This window comes from Dipteris shenzhenensis, chromosome 21, assembly GCF_047967505.1.
Source record: "Dipteris shenzhenensis isolate YYH24624 ecotype China chromosome 21, Dip_SZ_1.0, whole genome shotgun sequence".
In the NCBI taxonomy this organism is placed as follows: domain Eukaryota; kingdom Viridiplantae; phylum Streptophyta; class Polypodiopsida; order Gleicheniales; family Dipteridaceae; genus Dipteris; species Dipteris shenzhenensis.
In genome coordinates, this window is record NC_141616.1 from 36,098,371 (window position 1) to 36,120,643 (window position 22,273).

The 22,273-nt window shown below is 40.6% G+C and overlaps 1 protein-coding gene across 3 annotated transcripts; it reads right to left on the bottom strand.

Annotated features, from left to right (window-relative positions):
* Positions 1-3,749: 3,749 nt before the first annotated feature.
* On the bottom strand, positions 3,750-7,705 carry LOC147888799 (uncharacterized). Of its 3 annotated transcripts, none has more exons than XM_087392731.1 (2): positions 6,513-7,705; positions 3,750-3,991 (listed from the first exon to the last, which is right to left on the bottom strand). In XM_087392731.1, exon 1 carries the CDS (start codon positions 7,495-7,497, stop codon positions 6,808-6,810), a length of 690 nt encoding a protein of 229 aa, XP_087248857.1. In that variant the 5' UTR covers positions 7,498-7,705; the 3' UTR covers positions 3,750-3,991; positions 6,513-6,807. The 3 variants fall into 3 exon arrangements, with proteins under 3 accessions (XP_087248857.1, XP_087248856.1, XP_087248855.1); XM_087392730.1 differs by lacking the exon at positions 3,750-3,991 and adding an exon at positions 4,363-4,921; XM_087392729.1 differs by lacking the exon at positions 3,750-3,991 and adding an exon at positions 4,363-5,290.
* Between the last annotated feature and the right edge of the window lie 14,568 nt (positions 7,706-22,273).

The window sequence follows — 22,273 nt, forward strand, 5'->3', positions numbered from 1 at the left end:
AACCAACATTACTAGTATATTCAAAATTTTTGGATTGTTTTTTAGTCCATTTCTCAAATTGGACTTTACACAAGTCCAAAAATTTTGAATAGTGTGTTCTAATCATTACGGACTTTGGGCCAGCTTTTCGAAAGCTTAGGTAGCTCGTATGTCTGCACTAAGCATCATAGCATCACGCACTCAAGTCACATAGTCGTAGCAATATGACAAGCAGAGGTTAAACTACCGCTTTTTCAAGGGAAATCCCTCAGTAACTATCTTCTACATTCATGGACTAGATTTTGTGTGTATTTCTTCACTCGTAGAGTGTTTGACTCATAGTATTATGCGAAATATTAGAAATGCACATTTAATCTACTCCACCGGGTTGTCGTTCATGTATACTATGCCCCAAAGCTATCACCCGCAATCTCTAAAGGGAGAGAGCAAGGCGATTGGCGAAGGGCTTGCAGGTTGTGAGTCATCCCCAGTAGCTTCATCAGGCTTTGACAAGCCTTTAGCTAGTACTGGTGGTAGCTTTTTGGGTGCAAACGCATATGAGAAAGGAGGGGAGGCAGTGTGCCTTCTCTTGATGGATCAATAGTGCATCTGCTCCTATCAGTTGATGAGGGAAGAAAACTAGTCTGAGTATGGGTAGGAGGGGGAGAGTGAAATAGTTCCATTCACCTGTGCTCCCTCCATAGTGCTCAGTGGTTGTCAAGCTTGTCGGTCGAGGTCTTCTCGTTGTTTGAGTAGGCTTGCGTCAAGGCTCGGCCATCACGCTAGGGATGTCAGCCTTCTCTCCAATGCTTGGGGAGTCTCGAAGACTGTGTTGTCATAAGAATTGAAGTGTAGGGAGTTCAAGACCGGTTGTCTTCTCTATGCACTAGGCTCGATGCCCCTCAGATTCCGTTTGGGATAGGGTATTCAAGTGGCCATTGGTGACTGAGCTAAGGGAAGGAAGGCACAAAAATAATTTCACATGTACAAGATCTTTGGGTACTAAGTACCTTTCCCATGCTCCTTGATAACATATACATGCCGCCTAGCTACGGGTGCACTGTAGGTAATTACATGGGGAAGTGGGCAAGGTGGTGGAGGGTATTTGTGGTGTGAGGGGCTCCTTTCCCTAATGCCCCTTCTCCCTAGTAGTCAAATAATTTTTGTTGTAATTCCTCGAATTCGAAGGTGTTATATATGGGGTTTGTAGACACCCCTCAATTCCTCGCCAAACATCATCATTATTTGTGGTTGTCCTTTTTCCTTATGATCCACTACAAGTGGGTGAGTTGCTTAACCCATGTGGTCTCAGTTTGGATCTAGTTCCTTCCCTCTTGAGAGGTACATTTTTGGACCATCTAAGTGGTATCTCCTAGCCGCTAACTGTAGTTTAGCTAATCCTTTCGTGGGGGTGTTGAATTTTTCACAGATTAAGGAGCCTCCTTCATTTTTCCAATTGTGATCATGATCCTTCAGCATGCCATGTCCCTTTTGGAGGCATGTGTGCATGTGTGTGTGTGTGTGTGTGTGTGTGTGTGTGTGTGTGTGTGAGAGAGAGAGAGAGAGATTGGCTTATTGACATTTTTCTTATCATTGCTCCATTCCCATGTAGATATATTTCCTTCTAACAAACTCAATTATGACCCCTTTAATTACAAAAGGGGTCCATACATTTGGATTCATTTAATAAACTTTGACACAAAAAAACTACATTCCGATCCAATTTGCTCAAATGCTTGGATGGTTTTGCTCAAAAATTGAAAATCCCCGCTAAAGCACATCTCAAGTACCAATAAAATAAAGATTCAATTTTACACATTCTTAATATACTTTTATCCGCTATAGTACTTTATTATAGTCAACACCAACATGAGATTGTCTATCTTTTCTAGATTCCGAAGAACAAGATCCGACCACTTTAAATACCTCTGTTGAACCATGAGACATATTGAATCACAACAAGACAAGAAAACAAAAGGCTCGAAAACACTTTCATATTTCTAATCTTAAAGCACTCTTTCACAATTTCTATTTCCCCCAAGAGAAACACCACCACAGTTTCTCGGAAAGGAAACTAAATGTGAATGGCTCCAATAATTGACCCTATTTCCATAACAATTACATGGTATTGATATATAGACAATGCTTTCATATTGCATATATTCACATACGCATACACATACACGTACACATACATTCTTTTTTTTTCGCCATAGTAAAAAAAAAAGAGTAAAATTTTACATTGAATATAGAAGGCAGTGCTCACGAGTACTTGTACTCCCTTGTTTGGAAAGTAATGGAGCCAAACTTATTCACATAGAGTTAAAAGATGCAATGCAACAAATTTGCACCAAGTAAAACTGAAGACTTACACACATTTTTCACTAAACTACAACGTAGTCATCTTCTTTTCTTCAAAGAAACTACCAAGTAGTCTTCTACTATATAGCATATCCAAGGCAAAAACTGCACCATTGTCCCCTTGGAATCTTGCCTGCGTGTAGCATTGGAAATCCCCAGGGCCAACAAGGTTTGGGCGCTATAATAGCTATTGGAAATCAATTAACCAAGCAAGAACTACAAGACAACCATGGCAAGGAGCTCCCTTTCATGAGGCAGGTTCATGAATTGAGAAATGTCTGAAGATTGGCCTCACATATGGGCCATTAGAAAGCACGAGCTCACAAATCTAAAAAAAACTGTTGCGCCAAATCTTTAGTGTGAAAAATTTTGACGACAACTACAAGATGGCCTCGGTGGTAGGGAGGAGGATTCGATGTGGCAAGTTCACAAATTGACGGGTCGTTTGAAGGTTGGCATACACTCACGAATTGAGGGGTCTACTTCACCAATGGGCAATTTGGACTTCCTGCTAGCCCAATTAGAGCTTTTGCTCGCGTAGCTATTGTCTGCCTAGCTTGTGGAGTTGCTTGAGGGCTTTTGGCAAACAAAAGCTATTTTACATAGGTAATGTATGTGTGACTTGATGCTACTTTTGGTGGAGGTTTGAAAAATCCCTACTAATCAATACTCCCAATTGTAGGATAAAGTTTTGTAGGTGGAGGGGGTAAAGGATAGAGCCTTGAGGCTTGCAAAACTAAGACTTGCAAATTCGATGGGAAAAAGGCGAAAGTTTGGATTCAATGGAGAGCCGATGCCAATGTTGCATGAAGAGAACCAGGTAGATCACTAAAGAGAGAGGGAGATGGCGAGGCAAATGGCAAAAGAGAGGGAAGAGAGGCACAAAAGAGAGTAGAGACGAGGGAAGAGAGAGTTTTTTACTTCATAGCAACAATGCCAAGGCGCACACAGTAGGCGTATCCGAACTCGACCACGAGGATCGAGCACACACACGACATGAAACCACCGGGAAGGATGGCTTATACACGGTGAGAGTTTTTTACTTCGTAGCAACAATGCCAAGACGCACACAATAGGCGTATCCGAAGAGAGTGAAGAGGGGAGGGGAGTAGAGGGAGAAGGTGAGGGAGACGACCACGAGGGGAGAGGAGGCGAAAGGCAACGAAAGAGGTGGAGGGGGACACGCTCTTCTTCAGTTTGAAATTTCTCCTAACAAACGAATTAATGGAATTTTTAAAAAGTAGAGTAGGATGTTCCCCTTGACCAAATTTAATGAAAAACTGGTATAAAGAGAATAACAAAAAATCAAAATTATTAGTTGATGGACTAACCACTCTTACTTGTGCATAATGCACACTCACACGTACACCTCCCACCTTGTTTCTATAATTGGTTGCATCTACTCAATCTGATCCAGAGCACTAAGAACCCCTCTTAGATAGAACATCTTCTTGCACATAAAGTGGCAAGCTCTTTTTTTCAGCTTCCGCCGTCCAAGGATTCTGCCTTCATTTGTGATGTGTGTCTCCTCTCCATGTGGCTTGCATAGAGAAACAATGGAAGCCCCATTCTCGAGCAAGAATCCTTCAAACTGAAAAGCACTTTTTAAAGTTGCCTCGTCAAATCTCTAGCACGAGCATATGCAATCAACCTACATACACAATGGTATCTTGAGCCAAGTACTTTTGCCACTTGTGCAAGATCTACATCCATCTCATCATCCTCTTCATGAAACACCTACTCCCTGTTAGCTCCATTTTCCCAATGGCCACAATCTCTTTTTGAAGAAATTTATATTCCTCCCCAACATTCAAAATTGCAGTTAATAAATCAAAGACAAGTTTTAAGAAACATGTTAAACAGAATTGAATAAGGTCTAGATATACACTATTTTCAAAAGAAAAGCCCGCATCATCGACTACCTCCCCTTCAAATGGACAAATGTCCATGCAAAGAAAAGTACTTGGAGTTTGTCCCCCCTGGTACTTTTCTAGGGAGTATGTAGATTCCCAAGCACTCCCATTAAATTTCGGTCCTTGCATTGAATGTCTACAATGGCGCCCTGAGGCCCCATTAGATAATGGAGAGGAAGGTCTGCCCCCAACCTCCAGCCGGAATACTAGCTGCTAAAGGTCACCAATTGAGGTCCTTGACCAGGTCAACTCAAATGCAGTCAGATCAACCCTCGTCTGTTGACCTGGATCTCTCCCCTTCTGGTATATTTGACCTTCAACTCTGCTGCCCATCAATGGCCGTTAAAGCAAAGCCATTTCAGCCCCACACTTCTGGCTGGGCCTCTTATGCCCATATGGCAACCCACAATGCATCCAGACAGTGCCATAAGGCAGCCACCATAGCTCGTCTCCCTCTCAAACCTGGTATGTTGCACGAGTCACTCCCCCTTCTTATATAGGGGGCCCAAGCATGGGGAGAGGAGATGACTCCAACACCCACTCATCGAAAAGGATGATCCAACTCCTACCGGAAATATCATAGTCCCCTATATATCACAACCCAACCAGCAGGCCTTCAAATGAGGAGTCTGTCAATGAGTCTTTGTACAGCAGGGAGTCGACCATACCTGGTCCACACCACCACAACAGCAAACAAGCACAGTTGGAAGGACCTAGAAGAGTAGAGTTGGGATTCAATACAGCAATCGTGCTCCTCATTGCAATTATTCTTTCCATACTATCCTCTTTGAAAAAATCTATGTGTACCTTAATAAGACTAGAATATATCCAATTTTGAAATTGAATTTTGGAAAATGGAGCAAAAGAACAATGAGAAACAGAACTGTGGGAGGACAAGAGATATGGAAAAAATCTAAAAGGCAAAAGAGATAACTTAGTGAGCAAAGCTACTCTTATCAAACCAGTCCAGCAGCTTCCACTAGTAATCCCATCTCATTCAACACAGCTTCAAACAATGCATGTGATTTGCAGCGCCTCTGCAAACACATACACTGCACTAAGTCAAATATGGCATTCATAAACATTGCCAGTTTTAAATAGCAACTGTTGTATACGGTAGCAAGCAAACACAATTTAGGGACCCTTTTTGCAGGGCTGAAGCTTAGATTCAGCACAGTACTCATGCTCCTAAACATGCTTTTTAGATGCTACCTACCCATTGTTTACGTTTCCACAAACGGTAACAATGACCTTGTGCATTAATGTTGGTCTGGAAATGTAAACAAGCATAAGGGCACGCAGCATGCAAAGAGCACGTTTAGGGGCTTGAGTACGGTGCTCAGCAAGGGTCCTTTGCTAGTGGACGTCAAATGAAGTAGCTGTTGTTTCATGGTAGGGTTAACGCCCACTTCTATAGCTTCACCAAGAGAACACACTGAGCTAGTGGGTTAGATACACGATAACCTTGTGCATGAACATCAGTCTATAAATCCTACCAGTCCAATGCATTTAACCTTAGTATCTAACCGAATGACTAGCTCGAAGTGTTCTCTTGGTATAAAGGATCTGAAGGAAGGTATAGAGTTGACCATTCTACTGCATTTGGCCAAACTGCACTCTAGACCATGGTGTCTACATTCTCGACATCCAATGCTCATGTATAGTGGCTGTCAGCTCTAGGTAACGTTGCAAACTCCCCAAAAAGAAGAGAAAACTTGTGCCTTTATTTCATTGCCCTCATTGCCCTTTCATTACAGCAGCATAACATAAACTACATACCATAGCATTCGATTTCACACCTACCTCGAAGCAAAAGACAGTCCCTACACATGATTTAATGGGATGAATCCACGGCTTACAACCAAGAATCAAGCAGAAACTTCAAATTAACAGGCTCTATCCTTCTACATAAGAGAAACTGAGAGAGGAGCGTTCCACCAGACCAAGAATCAAAGCAGAATTTTCTACTAAAAGCCTCCATCTTCCACAATACACGCACGTGCAAAACATAAACTACTTGAACTGTGAACTAACAGCTTGCCCCGCTAAAGCAGCGGGGTGGACAGCAATGCTGCTACCTAGACGGCAAAATATAGAAAAGGAAATACTAAACGAAACAAACAGGAAAGAGAAAGAAACAAGGTTGGAGGGAGAAAGGAGAGGAGAGGGTAGATAGGACCAACTTATTCAGAGCACTGAAATATATAGACAGATTTTTTAAGCCTTGATACAAGCCTATAGATGAGAAAAGACACATACCATGTGAAGTCAATGACCCTCATCTAATGGCCGGTCAATGAGTTCGGAACATTGCTCATCATCAATTATCTCCATCTGCAATTATTCCAAGTACAACCAGACCATGTCTTGACAGCAATTGTAGGTACATTAACGCAAGCACACATTTAAGTAATGTGCTCACAATAAAATTCACCTGAGTTCACCTTTTCTCCTTTACATAGCGGAAGAAGTTGATAGAAAAACACCACGACCATCGGATATTGAGGTCTGCTAAATCAAATGAAGGGCTTCGTTTTCTCGAATTTAAGTAGATCTAAAAGAAAACTATATACAAAAATACAAGGAAACCAAGGCACATCAACAATCTAGAAAGCTTCGCCTCTTGCTGGTCAGATACCGTGGATGGAGGTGCATAGGATTGAGCGCCATGAAACCCCATGGGAATGCCAAAGGGATATCCAGGACCAAAACCAGTACTGTCAGGGATGCCGTGCATCTGGAACCCAAAAAGCGATGGGAACAGTCCAAATCCAGCAGAGAAAGTGAAATTTCCGAAACGGGCGGTAGCCATAGGACCACCAGGCCCAGCCATAAAATTGAACCCAGGCTGCTGGAAGAGGTTCTCGGGAGGACGCGCCGTCTCAGGCCTTTGGCCGGTCGGTCTGTGAGGAATGCTATCCCCAGGCACCGATTTCTTCCGGGGATCACAGGATCCAGCGTTCCCGCGACCGTAGAGCGGCACAACTTTGTCTTCCTCGACGATGGCCTTGCAGACGGGGCATTCTTGGCAGGTGGCGTGGCCACGGAGCCAACGGAAGAGGCAAGGCCAGCAGAAGAGGTGGCCACAGAGGGTGACGACGGGGTCGTGGGCGAGTTCGAGGCAGATGTTACAGTCGAAGCTACCAGGGTCGGCAGGGGAGGAAGGGGAGGAGGAGGAGGAGGAGGGGAGGGAAAGATCAGGGGAGGAAGGGAGGTCGGAGGGGAAGGGGGGAGCATCGGCCATAGCCAGAGGGGAGGGAAATGAAGGAAGGGAAGGAAACCCAAATGGAGAGGATGATGGATTAGAAGGCTATGGCGAAGCAGAGCTCTGAAGGATGAATGGAGAGGACGATGGCTATGGCGAAGCGGAGCTCTAACGAAGAACACCCACGACGAAGATGCCAATGCAAAAAATAGCACTTTGTTCTCACACGTCATCTAGAAGCTTCCCCCCCACCTTCCACGTTCCTTCCAAGTTCCCTCCACGCCCTTTCGCCCTCGCCTCCTCATTTTTATCTCCAACAAGAGCCCATTCCCCCCGCCCCCTTTCCCTCTCAGTGTTAGAAAAAGGCTCGCAACTATGCCAGCCCCTTGCAATATAGCAGTGTTCGTCCCCGCTTAGCCTGTATACTTTAGCATTCACCCGTCTGTCAGTAATTGTCAGTAATGGAGAGCTTCTGGCATCACAAATTTATTTCCATCATTGCTTTTTTGGCAAGAAAAGGGGTTTAGCCCCGTAATGCCCAGGTGGAGACGAAGACTTTCCGTCTCCACCGGAGCACCTGCAGTGCCCAAAATTGCCAACGAAAAATGCCGTGTTGAGGCAAATCATGGCAAATCCTGGCATATTTGCCATCGCGGGAAAGCCCTCTTACCTAATCGCGATCGCCAATCAATGCTCACACTGAGAACGTTCCCACTTGCCAACAGCCTCGCCACCACACTCAAGACCGGGTTTTCGTCTCTCCACGCAAGCATTGCGGTGCCACTCCTCATTGCAACCTGCCCAAGCTGGTGGATTCCAAATTTTTCAATCGCCGCCTTGCTAAATGAAAGGTATGAGCAGTTCGTTGCACACAACCTGCTAATGCTGGTTCCCTCGAAAGCTAAGCAAACGAATCTGTGTAAGCAAGAACACGAGCTGGCATCTATTGGGCGTAGCATTTCACCGCGCAATTTGTGCAGGCAAAGACATGGTAGTACCCAACTCCATTGCACTACGGGTGTGCCAAATGTGCAAAACCTGATTTACAAACCAGCTTTCGCCAAGTTCCCTCCCTGTTAACGTCAAGCTCTCAATCTTGCAACCAGCTTCTGCCAAGTTCTAATGTCCAGCCCTCCCTCTTAACAAATGAATTTTGGCTATTAATCAACGTCAATCAGCGTCCTGCCACCGATGCCCAAAGAAGCAACACAATTCCATGCCGTGGAAATAGGCCCATGGTAAACTCTCTATATAGAGACTATAGACTGGCATGGTCATGATGGATGCAGACAAGGCAGGCAAGCTCGAGTAGCCTACTAAGAGCTTGTACAAGCAAGTCCATTGGATTTGAAACCAAAATGTGGAGTTGGCAATCTGCAAGTTCGCGTGGAGCAGATTTTCATATCTTGGTCGCAAGTCAAGAAAAAACCGGTTGCCCTCCTTCTTGGAAGGAAGAAAAAACCAGGGGTAGCAAATGCTCGTGGGAGAGTTTTCTTATCTCATTGAAAACAATCTGAAACTGCTTGGAGACTGCCTATGCATGAGCCCAATGAATTTGCAACCTAGTTTTCTCCTCGATTTGCAACGAATCTTCACGTGCGAACAAGCTCTAAAGGCATTCCAGCACATAGTAACCAAACAAGCCCAACAAATTTTGTTGGACTCAATCGCACACCCACATGCTCCAATAGCCACCTCCTCCCTCCGCCTCAAGGAAAGGGCTGATCAAATCCACAATCCGATTTTAACCCTTCCATAATCATAATCTGCACCGCCGTCATTCTCATTGTTACTCTCATGCTATCTCAATGCCAACGATTTGGGAGCCACAATCAATACCGTATCCTGATATGTGACCACGCCCATGATGGCCAAAAAAGTTGGAGAAGCCGGCTCTCTCGCCCTCAAAAATTGGCTTACGAGCTCTACTCGCTCCCCATTTTCTAGCCCTTTCCCTAATCTCCCTAGGAAAAGAAGTGTCTTGTCGTCCATTTGAGATGCCCTCTCAAAAAAGGTGCCCTCTCTAGAAAGAGATGACTTGTGGGCTCTGCTTGCTCATTATTTTCTCAGGGGGAAAGGTGTCCTCTCCTTCCCTTTTCCTACTCCTTTCTTAGAGGTGTGCTCCATAGTAGAAAGAGGGTCCACATTCTAGAATATGATTCCTTCTTACCTTATCCTCCCCAAAACTCTAGAATCTCCTTGGCACACAAAGCAACTATGCCATATTTGATCTTCACATGGTTGAGTACCCACTCTAACTAGACAACTTATGAAAACAATGTTTTGGAACTTTTACATTTAACAAAATAAGGTTTGACATTGGATTTTCCTGAGATGACTAAACAACATGTTTTTCTAGTCAACTTTTGGCTATTAGTTTTAGGTTATGTATTTTGTTGCAATAGATTTTGTATCTAAAAGATTCCTTTACAATCTTGAACAACTTTGCTATAGCAAATTGTTAGTCTCTTTAGAGTTTATTGTTTTCAATTCGTGACCCTATTTGAATAAATTGACCATCTATTGTGATGTAAAGGACATATTTTGTAGGGGACCATACTTTGTAGCCTTTAAATGTGTGTGTAGATATCCTTTTTCATGAATATTTTTCATTGCCTCTACTATTGCACATGCTATCTATAAAGAATGATTGCAAAATATTTTCACTCTTGATATCATTTGACTTTTCATACATGTCACTTGCTGGGATTCTTTGGTGCAATTTTGTGATTTGTATTGGCCTACACATCTCCCCAAAATAGGTGGTACTATACAAAATATGGCACATATGCTTTCAATGTTGAAGTATGGCATCAACATTATTGCCTACTAAAGTTTGTAACGTTTTTAAAAAAAGGAAGCATTTTTAATGTGTTTTGAGAAAAAAAAACAAGTCTTGCATCCCAAAATAGCTAGTACTATACAAAATATGTCATGTATGCTTCCCATGTTGAAGTATGGCACCAACATTATTTCCTACTATACAAAAGATGTCATGCATGCTTCCAATGTTGAAGTATGGCATCAACATTATTATTTGTAAAGTTTTTTAAAATGGAAGAATTTTTACAGTGTTTTCAGAAACCTTGGTAAATTATATAGGAAATTATATAGGAAACCTTGGTAAACATTAATAAACATCTAGGAAATTAATAAACTAAGAAAAAACATTCCTGTTTTAAAACAACAATTGGGGTCTAATATCTTAAATTCAATATTTAATAATGTGCCTATTATGTAGCCTTTAAAATAATTCTTATGCTTAAAAATTATTTAATAAATAAATTTGAATATATAGCACATCAAGTGGAGGTGCAAATGGAAAAGGAAGGTGATGTAATTGGCAAGTGCAAAAGTACTTCACTCAAGATACCATTGTGTAGGTTGATTTCATATGCTCGTGTGTTAGAGGTTTGACGCTACAACTTTAAAAAGTGCTTTAGGATACTTGATCGAGAATGGAGCTTTCATTGTTTCTCTATTCAAGACAAATGGAGAGGAGACAAACATCAGAAATGAAGTCAGATGTCCTTAGATGATGGAAGCTGAAAGTCCACTTGAAAAAGAGCTTGCCACATTATGTGCAAGAAGATGCTCTATCTAGGAGGGGTTCTCAGTGCTCTAGAGCACATTGAGCACGTGTGGCCACTTACATAAATAAAGTGGGAATCCCATTAAGGCCTTGCCTTTTGGGATTTTATTGTAGTTGTAAGTGTTAGTGTGCATTATGCATAAGTAAGAGTCCAATAGACCAGCAACTAATAATTTTGATTTTTTTCCATTAAAGGTTGGCAGTTGTCGCGGGGGACATACTTGCTCAACTTTTAAAATTCAATTTATTAGTTCGTTAGGGTACTTTAACTAAAATTTTAAACCTAAGTTCTAAACTTCTAATTAATGACAAGCTCTCAATTAACCTAGCTTCCCTCTCCCGCTTTGTCACCCCTTCTGCCTCTTCCCTTGCCTTCCACCTCCTCTCCGCTTGTCCATCTCCCTCACCTTCCCTCTCCACTCCCCTCGCTACCCTCTCTCCCTCCCTTCTCTTCACTCTCTTCCTTGCCTCCGTGCTCTTCCCTGTGTCTCTTTCCTCTCTTCAACGATATGCCTCGCCATCTCATTGCTCAACCTTCACTCTCTTCTGCCACTCCACTTCCTTGCCTTGCCCACACTCCCCTCCTTTTCTAAAGTTTACTAGCATCTTCTGCTCCTCTTCATGCATCATTGGCATCAGCTCTCCATGTAATCCAAACTTTCACCTTTCTACCGCAAGTCTCAATTTTGCAAGCCTCGAGGTAGTATTCCGCTCTATCCTTTATCCCCTCCACCTTCAAAACTCCATCCTACAATTGAGAGTATTGATTAGCCGAGATTTTTCAAACCTCTACCAAAAGCAGCTTCAGAAAGCTACACAGACAATAGCTACATGAGCAGCTTAGTATCTGCCAAAAGTAGACAATAGCCAAAAGCAACTCCAACAAAGCTACACAGACAATAGCCACATGAGAAGAAGATCTAGTTAGGCAAGTAGGAAGTCCAAATCGCCCATTTTTGAAGCCCACCCCTCAATTTGTGAGCTTCTGCCAACCTTAAATCAATCCATGAATTCATGAACTTGCTTGATTGTATCCTGATCGAATCCTCCTCCCTAACATTGTAGCCATTCTGCAATTCTCGTAGCAATTTTTGTCACTCAAGATTTGGCGTAAGAGTTTTTCTAGAGATTCACGAGCGCTTCCAAATGGCCCATTTGTGATGCCAATCTTCAGACATTCCTCAATTCATGAACCTGCCTCATCCAATCCTCCATCTTGTAATTCCCATCGGTTGATTGATTTCCAATAGCTATCATAGCGCCCAGACCTTGCCCTCCAAAGCTACATGCAAGCAAGATTTCAAGATGACAATGGTGGAGTCTTTGGCCTTGGAAATGCCGAAGTCTCATTCTTAGAAGTGAGGTGGAATCGAGATCTTCTTGACGCACAAGCAGCATACAAATTGGGCCAAACAAGACGGCAATGGGATTGAGGAGAAGGACACCCCCACTGGGGAAAGAAACTAGCATAAAGGTGCTTAACTAACTCAAAAAGGCAAGAGCCCACCAGAGAATCCTACTTTGTCATCACCACCTTAACAACATCTATGAGGCCACTTCTAGTAGCTTTCAAAGCTATTGTGTCCTTGTATCCCACTTTAACTACACTAGAGAACACAATTTGATTCCTTATGGGCCAAACAACAACCAAAACTGTAGCTCGGATGTAGCGGTCAGCACGCATAAACAATCGAAATAAATCCAGTGGCATCACCCAATACTATTGCTTTCCATTTATCAACAAGGAAAAAGCACTCCATCAACCCAGATTTCCTTACCTTTGATTCCATCTTGTCCAAAGAGTCTCTCACCACCGAGCATTGCCAACAAAGACGTAGCATCTTCATCGCTTTCCCACAAAGAGCACATGAAGGGTTGATCAATACATGTTTTGCCAGTTTAGCTTGAACAACGAGTCACTGATGTAATAATTTCCACATTAACAAAGCTTGACTTGGCAGTTATACATACTCGCTAGAAGTCCTACATCCCTTCTAGACAATTCTAAAGTGAGATCTCCACCCGCTTGGTGATCTGTGGAGATTCCATTTCTTGTTAGAAAACCCCATGATTAATTGTGACTCCAGGAGCACTCTATACAAGACTTTAGCAGAAATCCTCCTTAATATGGTGGTCTTCCTTATAAACCATTAATTCACCCTCCACTCCTTGGATTCGTCACAATTTGAGGGCCATGACTCAAGTAACATATCTAAAATGGTTAGGACTAGGGACAAGAGCTCCCTTTCATTCAAGGAAAATTTGTCTCACATGGCATTGGGCTCAAGCTAGTTACCTATAGATGCATCACAAATTTGATTCCATGAACATAGCCCTTTCCTACAAATGGACTTAGCCTGGCGCCGATCCACAATCAGCAAGTGGGGTTGGTATCTGAGAGACTGCTCTACTCCATCAGATGCCCTCACTCAAACAGGCATCCCCTCTTAAACCACCACTTCATCTTATCCACACAAAGCTTCCAAGCATACACCAAGCCCCTCATTGTATCTGAACCAATTACTTTAGAGGAAAACTAGAGAAAAGCTTAACATACCAGGATCATACCATGTCAGGCATGGCCAAGGGCCAACACCTCTACCCTTTCCCTTTCAATAAACCTCTCAACAATGCCTACACAAGGTGTCAGAGAACAATTTGGGCAACCATTTCTCAAAAACCAAAGTCTAGTTTTTGACCCTAATATTCGATAGCCCAAAATCCCCTTGTAATTTTGACATTTTGAGACTGTCGCGGGGACATAGTGCATCTTTCTCTTTCCATTGTCTTCTGCCCAGAGTAATGCTCGGAGCAACCATTTGATTATCATCAAGTGACTTTTCTTGAAGCACCAAATGCTAGCCACATACGTTATTCCAGTAGAGAGAATATGCTTGAAGCACCAAATGGTAGCCACATACATTACCACAGCAGAGAGAATATGCTTGACAATAAGAAGACTGGCATTCTAGCCTTAGAGGCAATTCATTACAGAGTTTGAGTTTTTATTTGATTTTTGTAAAAACTAGTAAAACTTTTGTATTACACCCCCAAGCCTATTGGAGCCCCCAGGTATCTAATAACCTCACCCCTTCTACCCAAGTCATTGACAAATTTTTTGCCCACCGTCGATAGCATTTGAACTGGTACTTACGGGCAAAACTCTTTTGTGAGTTGCCTTGCAATAGAGCTACATCACCTCTATTAAAGCATAAACACTTTGCATATCTTCCTAAGTGAACACGATCATATTATCAGCAAAGTACCAGGCCTTTAATCCATCCTTCATCCACATATCTTTTGAGCATTACCATAAAAGGCATTGTACATATCGCAAACAATAGTGATGCAACTGGGCAACCTTGCCTCACGAGACTAACATAAATCAAAGTAGCCTACAACTTCTCCGTTAAGACATAAAATGGTGGAAGCATTCTTGGATAGCACGGAGAATAGGTTGGCAAATTCATCACCAAACCCAAGGCATTAAAGGACTTCCAGAATGAAATCCCGCTTGACTTTGTTGTAGGCCTTATCTAAATCCAGACCAAATAGGGTTTGGAAGTGTGAGCTTGTGCGTGCGAGTATCGCCTAGAGGGGATCAATATGATGTGGTGGATTTGATACCTCTTTATTGCGATTATATTACCAACACCATGCTAGCTACTAATAATCCTATGTTTCATGCTCACACAACACACATAGAGATCACTACCATTTCTTTTGAGAGAAGATTGATATATATTCACAAAGGCATTTCCCTATGAGAAGTTTGACTAATTTTGCCAGTTTAGGGGAGTACATTGCTTGAGTAGTTCAAGCTCAAGCACTCATCCTCCTCATTACTTGAGCATGAGGGGAAGTGTTGAGATGTATGGAGATGCACATCTCTATCCACCTGCTCAGTCCACTAATGGGAGGAGCACACTGGTGACCAATAAGCGAGATATGCAACTTATCTTATCCCGCATTCTAGATGTAGTTGTGTTATAGTTCTAGTGCCCATGTATGTATGGCATGCTTAGCTTATGTTGTATTTTGTGAGATGCTCATTTATAAGAGCAAAAATGCTTCCTTCATATTCCCCTCTCTTGGTGTGTGTTCTCTACATGATTCATGCCATTTCCGTAACATTCATTTTTGTGACATGTTTGTGACATTCATTTTTATTTGGGATAAGAGGGGGAAATAGAGATAGATGGTATTTAGAACCATAAGACTATTTTTGACATTTATTTCTTCTCTAATATAGGAGGGGGAGTAAGAAATAGATGGTATTAAGAACCATAAGACTATTTTTGACATTCATTTCTTCCCCCCCACACACACACACACACACACACAGAGCACCTTAGACTAAGATATAGATTTTGTGAGACACAAGAAAAGAGATCATATCCTGATAAGTATTTTGAAATAATTTTTTGTTAGTTTGTGTGAGGCGGTTAGGGGGAAGATCATATTTTGAAGTAAGCATATTGAAATAATTGTCTATTCGTGCAAGGGGATAGCTTTGAGAGAGAGAGAGAGAGAGAGAGAGAGACAGAGAGAGAGAGAGAGCAATTAGTGAGAAAAAAGGGAGGGATGAGGTAGAGGAATAAGAGCATAGTGGGAGAGGTAGAGAGAAGGAAAGAGAGAACCATGATAATTTAATAGTTTCTTTAAATTAAAAAAAAGCCCTCATGATAATAATCCCGCTCTTTAGTCTTTTGATAGAAGTATCCATGGGCAATCTATCACAATTGCTAGTTTCCCTCACCAATGGGTCCCATTAGATGTTTTGAGCACTCAACCAAAGTAAAAAGTTCAAGGAGACTCTAGGTACGGCCATGAATAATATCCCTATCTCTCTCCATATTCCCCTCAGGACACTTTATCTTTTCCGCCTTCATTTGATGAAGAGAGATGTAGCCCTCATCGTTCTCATAACAAGCAAGCTTGAGGATGATGTTGGACAAGAAGTGAAGGGTTTGTTTGCATCTAGAATTGGTGGAGTAGACAAGATCTAGACCCTGAGGAACATTCTATAAACCTACATGAAGAGCATGTTGCGAGCTAGGTCATCTTATGAACATATTCGAATTGTGCATACCCATCCTCCACAACATGTAGCAACCAACCACACTTGCATCCCAATAATCCACAACATGTAGCAGCCAACCACACTTGCATCCCAATCACTATTGAGGGTTAGGATCACCTTACCCTTAATGACATGTTGGAGGAAACTAGCCCTCAAGAGGATGAGGCAATATGCCAGCTCTATAATGACATATGTGGATTTCATTTCTTTGGAGGTCCCATCAATCCAACAATCAATGAGATAACCTATTTAGATGCAATCTGTCTCACATAGGAGGTGATCAAGGATGATGAGCTAGAGTACGAGATGTTTGAGCAAGATCTAGATTTATAGAGGTCTTTGTTCGAGTAAGAAGATGAAGAAGCTTGCACCTGAAGTTAGCATGAACCACAAGACCCACCAAAGGTAGAAAAGGTATGTAACTTTGCTAGCTTCAAGTTTAGGGCTTATTAACATATTTGTTTATTGTTTTTTCCCTTCCATATCATTTATACTCTCTATACTTCCATAGATCCTATTTTTATGTAGAAAATACCCATTTAGTATTCAACTAGTACAAAATCAATATTAGGTTTAAAAATATAACCCTATAAAATTTGTCTGAATTTGAACCTTGGTGCTCATTTAGCCAACTAATGATGAATGCCTATGACCTTATTTTGCCATATTTTTTATCTACATTTTCACAATCTACATCCTCTCTACTAGAGGAACCATTTGAGCAAAAGGATATATAATAGTCAAAATCAAGGTCTAGGGCTTACGGCACATGGCACAATGAGTATCGCTTATTTTCTACATTGATGTAATATTGGGAGTATGATGCATATTCTATGTTGGTTCGCTACTTATTAGTGGATATGGTATATTTTCTACGTTGATGTAATATTGGGAGTATGATGCATCTTCTATATTGGTTCTGATACTTACTAATTTTTTATTCTAGGGTGTTTTGTGGCTAGATGAATATGCTATATGCAAGTGCAAAAGGATAGGATTTGTTGGGGAGGTAAGGCTTCCATTGGTCATTAAATTGGCAAAGTGGCTCTACATATATAGGTCTTCCATTAGCAATTTTTGCTAGATGGAAAGCTAAAGATTATGAAGTTTAGGGCCATTTTCATATGTTAAAGATGAAGTCCATCCATCAAAATGCCAATCATGTAGTTTTGGTAAAGTGTGTCATTGCTTTATTTTTGTTCTTAGCCACACAATCCTATGGTAGACATTATGATTATTTGCCTTTGACTTGCCATATGGTCTTGTGCCTCATAGGATATCTTTCCTAATTCACATGCGATATATACATCCACTACACATTGAAAGATACAATCTTCACAAAACACAAGGTAAGTATAGTATCTGTGTCTAAAAATGGCATTATTTAGATCTTAGGGACTTGATAAGACTTGGTCACACCCTTCAAGAGAATCCATTGTAGGTCTCTTAACCTTTGTTGTTGCTGGAGGCTTCCCATACTCGATCCACAATCTTAGGGGTGGAGGCGTTACTACTTGAAAAAATTATGTATCACATACTTTCAAGGACACATTATTAAAACCCCTTACTTGTAAATCACAAGACTTTAAAATGACCCCTTTTTCTATGCAAACTTATAATTAAGATGACCATTTTAACCAAAAAAAAGAAAAAAGAAAAAAAAGATGACCATTTTAACATGAACCTTTTTTCTATACAAACTTATAATTAAGAACATGTATTAAGTATATTTCGATAAAACTTTGGAAGTTTTTTCTTTTTAAAAGCTCGTTCTATTGAATCGAGATACTATATTTACATAACATGAATGTGTCCCTTGAGTTCATAATTTCCTTGGCTTGATGAGAACTTTTGAAAGAGTTGACTTTCTATTTATCTTATATGGGACATTGCTCATCCTTTTAGATCCTATAATTTACTTGGAGTAATCTTGAAATAGGCATGTAAAAGTGATGACCCTTGTAAACTTTCTTTGCATTCATCATATGGCAAGTCCCCCTTTGCATTCCTCAGTTGTAATTCACATGTGTGTGTGTATGTGTGTGTGCATGTTCAAACCTTTTAGCAACATGGAACACAAAGCTCAAATAAGGGTAGAAAAGGAATTTTTCATTATATGGGTGTACATGAAATATGTATAAAATTGGTACAAGAGTGTCTAATATGTCAGGTAGTCTAGGCTTCGAGGTTAGGGTCCACTTACCTAACAGAATCCAAATAAACCATATGCTAGAACAATATAGCTTATTTGGAAGATAGGTAACACCTCTGCTACCTGGCTTGTTATCGCTTTACCTAGGAACAAGAACTTCCCTCCCGATTCTAAAGTAAGAAATAACCCAAAAATAATAATAATAATCACAAGGGGCTAGAGTAATCCATGCCTAAGAGTGAAAAAAAATGAATGACTTTATGAAGGGGGGTAATCCACACCCATTAATTAAGCATTAAATTAATTCATTTGAATGAACCAATTGCTAGAATAAAAGTAATTTATTGTATGAATAATTTTTAAATATAAGCAATTGAATTAGTCAATCTCAAAAGGAATAATTGAATAAATGGATAGACTAACAATTTAATTTAAATAAATAAATGAAGACAAATATAAAATTAATCTAAAGCAAGTATTTGTATTAATCAAAAGCTAGTAATTATGTAAACAATTAAATAACAATGTAGATAAAGATATATACATCTAGCCAACTTAATAATAATCAACAAGGGTTACAAAAAAAAGATAAGCAAAATACATATCTCTATAAGCATTTGATTGATTTTAATAGAGTGCTTGAATGCATGAATTCAATTGAATAAAGCAATTGCATTATGGGCCAAGGGGGAAAAAGTTAGGAACAAGACACCATTACAAGTACATATCCTTGCAATTATTAGAATATAAACAAATATGTATACATATCTTTGCAATTAAATATGGAAATATAGGGAGAGAGAATGAGAGGGATAACGTGAATAAAAAAGAAGAGAGAAGATATAAAGGGAGAGAGGAGAAAGTGAGAGAGCACAAAAGGGATAGAGACAACTAGGAGAACCTAAAAACTTAGGGAGGGCCAAATAAAGGCATGAAAAAATTAAATGATAAGGGAAAAATTAAATGTTATGGGACCATAAAAAGCGTCATTATTATACAAAAAAAGAACTAAAGTGCTTTAAACCATAGAGGGTAATACATACATACATACATACATACATAAATGTATGTATGCATGTATGTATGTAGATATATATAGTATATATATATATGTATGTATGTATGTATGTATGTATGTATGTATGTATAGTATATATGTATATGTATATGTATAGGGGTGTGTGTGTGTGTGTGTGTGTGTGTGTATGTATGTAAGAAAATGTATGACATTAAAAATTAAATGTATAAATATTCCCATGTATGCATGATGAAAAACCCATGCTGTAAGGAAACAAGGAAGCTATAAGTAGAAAAAATGCCCGAAGGGGGGCTACATATGCAATAGAGAGAAGAAAAGCGCCATCGGAGTCATGCTTAAAAGGATAAGTAAGAAGACGAGGAAGCATATGGTTACACAACCAGACTAGAGGGAGCACATCAACAATGTCAGGGCTAGACAGTAAGCTCTTTGACCCAAAGCAAGTGTGCCTACAGGTGGTGTGAGACGAGAAAAGGTGTCGAGAAAAAGGCCATGTACTAGTCAATCTTTGGGGAAGACTTTTAGTTTTTTATAATAAAAGCTATAAATATCCAACCCTTTAGTGCACAATTCATCATAGCATCAAGCTCATTCGCTTTATATCTCAACTTCTTGCACACAAAAGTATATGACAACTAGTTTACTGACTTCCAACCTTCTACATTTGCAATATCTTCAAAGTCTTTGTTTGATTTTCTAGTAAATTTTTAAGATGTTGAAAAAAGCAAATTGTCTCCAAAAAGAGGATAATGAAATTCAAATTTATGTGAAGAGGTCTCTTAATGCACTTTTATTGAGATGGGTGCTGAGTGCGGTTCAACATCCAAGAAGAGTCATGAGTTATGATAGGCCTTACAAGAGGAAGGTAGCAGTGATTCCTCTATTGCCATTGATAAGAAAGAAGATCGGGAGGATGATCCTCCTTGTCCTCCTTATATGCAAATATTATGAAAAAGAAGTTTGTAGGAGTATTCCCTTAAATGCTGCTTGATGAGAAGGCAAATTGCATTCTCCATACATCCCCATGTTGATGTTAGGAGTAGAAGGGATGGTGCAAGTTAGGACACATGCACTCGCTTGTGAGGTGCCCATGGACAAGATTAAGCCTAAGCTTGAAAAATTGCTCTAGGGAGGGGTATATCATACCTTCACAGGATTGGTTCCCTCATTTAGTAAACTTGAGATATTTTGGAGTACGAATGTGAATTGCCCTCTAATGGCATAAGGCCAAGTTCTTGGGTAAGGGTTTTCTTCTTCTTTTATGTGCGTCTAACAAGATCCAAAATGATCTCATTGGCTTCTCATTTGTGTTTAACTTGGATGAGTTTCTATTCAATGGGTTCTCAATCTAGGCATGGAATCCCTCTTTAGAAATTAATGAGTTTATTTTCAATGAGCTCCCAATCTAGGTTGATTTCCCTAACCTTCCCTCATGGTTGGATGACTTTTTTGAGTATCTCACATGTGCTTTAGGAAAATACACCTCATTCTTCAATCTTCAAGGGCCCTATTTGGAAAAAGGGCATAATCTATGGGATAGGGTCCCATAGGTGCTAGAGCAAGTGGATAAGAAACCATTCGTAGATCTATCACTTCCGGTGGACTCAGGAGGTCCTAAAACTTCTATGTTGCTCATCATTCACACTCCGGTGGTGTTTACAAATAGGCCTGCTTGAGAAAACGTTTTTTGGTCTGTGTGTTGGACCTAGTGATTGGGACATGGTTTCCAAAACCGTTTGTTCCATTGCATTTCAAAGGACCAAAAACCCCTATCTGTCAGCTTTTGCATGATTTTATAGAGACTTAAAGAAGTTCCGTCTCTTTGAGGGGCTGAATCATCTGTTTCTCTATCAAAAATCCATTCAAAGGTCCAAACCTTTGGGTTTTGGAATATAGGTCAATTGTAAGGGTTGACTCCCCATTTCCCATCACGGGTTGGGATTTTGGAGTTCCAGTAGAAGAGAGATATTTGTAGATTTTCTTGCTGAGTCTGATTATGTAGTGACACCCATGTTTTGAGGCATCTCAGGTTCTATTTTCACTAGCGATCATTGCCATAGGGTCGTGATTTTTTTTTAGATGCATTGCGATCCTTGTTGGATGCGGTGATAATAGGCCGAGATTACCTTGTGGGATGCTTTATTAATGGACATTTAGCACACAGATGCTATTTTATGCTGAGGGACAACTTTGACATATTGCAGTGGATGCACAGGTTGTGCTATGATCTCTTGGATGAGACATTATTGATGCTTATGCCCATGGATGGTGTTTATGCTTGAGGCATTGTGGCACTTATTGGCTTTGGGATTGCCATTGTTTTGTCATTGCAAGTTGACATTTTCTTTTGGGCCAAATTTGCTCATATGGATGCATAGGATATGCACATGAGTCAGATGCATTTTGATGCTTTGAGCCTTGAGTTTTGGTAACACTATCCTTCATTAAGGTAGACGTATTTGGGTGCACCTAATATTTGGTGTGATTTCTCTCTTGCATGTACTAGCATTTGGGATTTTGTTTCATTTGCATTATGGCATCCTCTTCCATGTTTGAAAAGGAGGTTGTGCAAATAAGAAGGAAGAGAGTCCAAGGGAGGACAAAGGAAAAATGAAGATCGAGAAGATTAATGCAGTCTCAGTCATAATAGTGACAATGGCATTCTCTTCATGTCTAGTCTATGTGCTCTACAGAGTTGATTGTGACTTCAAATGATGCATATTCCCAGATTGGATTTTGGATTCACGTGCTTCATTCCATGTTACCCCCCATAGGGAATGGTGCTCCACTTATGACAGTGAAAAGACAGGTTGTGTACATCTTGGAAATAATTATGCATGTGACATAGTGGGAGCAAGTGACAAAGTTTTCTTTTGCAAATGGGTCTGCAATTGTTTTGAAAAATGTGAGACATGAGCCTAAGCTGCTCAAGAGCTCATTTCAGCAGAG

Excerpts from the sequence above, each read along its gene's own strand:
- LOC147888799 (XM_087392731.1), bottom strand. The coding sequence starts at position 7,497 with ATGGCCGATGCTCCCCCCTTCCCCTCCGACCTCCCTTCCTCCCCTGAT.